This window comes from Cariama cristata, unplaced genomic scaffold (assembly GCF_000690535.1).
Source record: "Cariama cristata isolate BGI_N322 unplaced genomic scaffold, ASM69053v1 scaffold2627, whole genome shotgun sequence".
Lineage (NCBI taxonomy): Eukaryota > Metazoa > Chordata > Aves > Cariamiformes > Cariamidae > Cariama > Cariama cristata.
The window spans coordinates 3519-4384 of record NW_009628143.1 but is presented as its reverse complement, the minus strand read 5'-3'; the positions used below and the strand labels follow the sequence as shown (position 1 = coordinate 4384).

Sequence of the window (866 nt, the reverse complement as noted above, 5' to 3'; positions counted from 1 at the left end):
CTTCCCACCGCGGCTCCGGGAGCGAGCAGGCAGCGCCGTCACCCCACCGTCTCCAAGGCAAACAAGTCCTCTGCGTGCCAAAGCACACAGAAAGCGGAGATAAAACTTTTAAAGTAGCGCAAACGGATTTATCTCTGGCTACCATTACAAGGGGCTCTTCTCTTCCTAGCGCAGGAGGAGCAGGGAGAGGTTTCAACACAGGCTGATCTTCTCAGCCCGCTTCTGCTGCGCTTCGAGACAGCAGGAACCAGAGCAACGTCTGGGTTTCTCTACATGACACCCGAGGGCAAGCACAAGAGATTGATTTTAAAGCCCTGGCTGCTTGATGCTGCCTTATTGCACTCGAGTTTCCAGCTCAGGAGCTTTCCACAACCTAACATCTATGCAGCTGGCACGGTCTCCATCCCATGGCGATGGCCACCAGCATGGTCTCCTCTGGGAGGGAAGGCAATTTGGCTACTGCTCCTTTGCTAGGACCCGCTGCCGCTCACCGTCGTGATGCTCGTAGGGCAGCCAGGCGTGTTTGCTGTTCTGGTGGGTGTAGTAGGAGTTGCGCTTGGAGCACTGCTGGGCACGGAAATCCTGGTAGGGCCCCGGGCACTCCTCGGCGTTACACACTTGGTACTCGTAGGTGGCTCCCGGGCAGTTGCGCCCACCGTACGCCGGGCTGGAAAATAAAGCCGGTGGGTTAAAAAGGCAGCAAGGTGGGGGGGTGAGGTTTAAACGCGACACAGCTCAGCACCCAAACGCATGGCACGGCTCACGAAGGAGCGGATGGTCCCATCCCTGCCGACCGAGCGTAGAAGGGGAAGAGCGAGGAACCTCTGGCTCTCAGCTACTTCTATTTTTACCGGCGGTAAAAGGAG

At 57.5% G+C, this 866-nt stretch overlaps 1 protein-coding gene across 1 annotated transcript in view; it reads right to left on the bottom strand.

The window, feature by feature from the left end:
• The window catches only part of LOC104165112 (A disintegrin and metalloproteinase with thrombospondin motifs 14-like), a gene marked incomplete at both ends in the record, with an annotated part of 10017 nt that overhangs the window by 5812 nt on the left and 3339 nt on the right, over nt 1-866 (bottom strand). Inside the window, one exon of the mRNA XM_009704662.1 lies at nt 492-694. Within this exon, the coding sequence (XP_009702964.1) occupies nt 492-694 (203 nt within the window). The remainder of the gene's footprint in view (nt 1-491; nt 695-866) is intronic.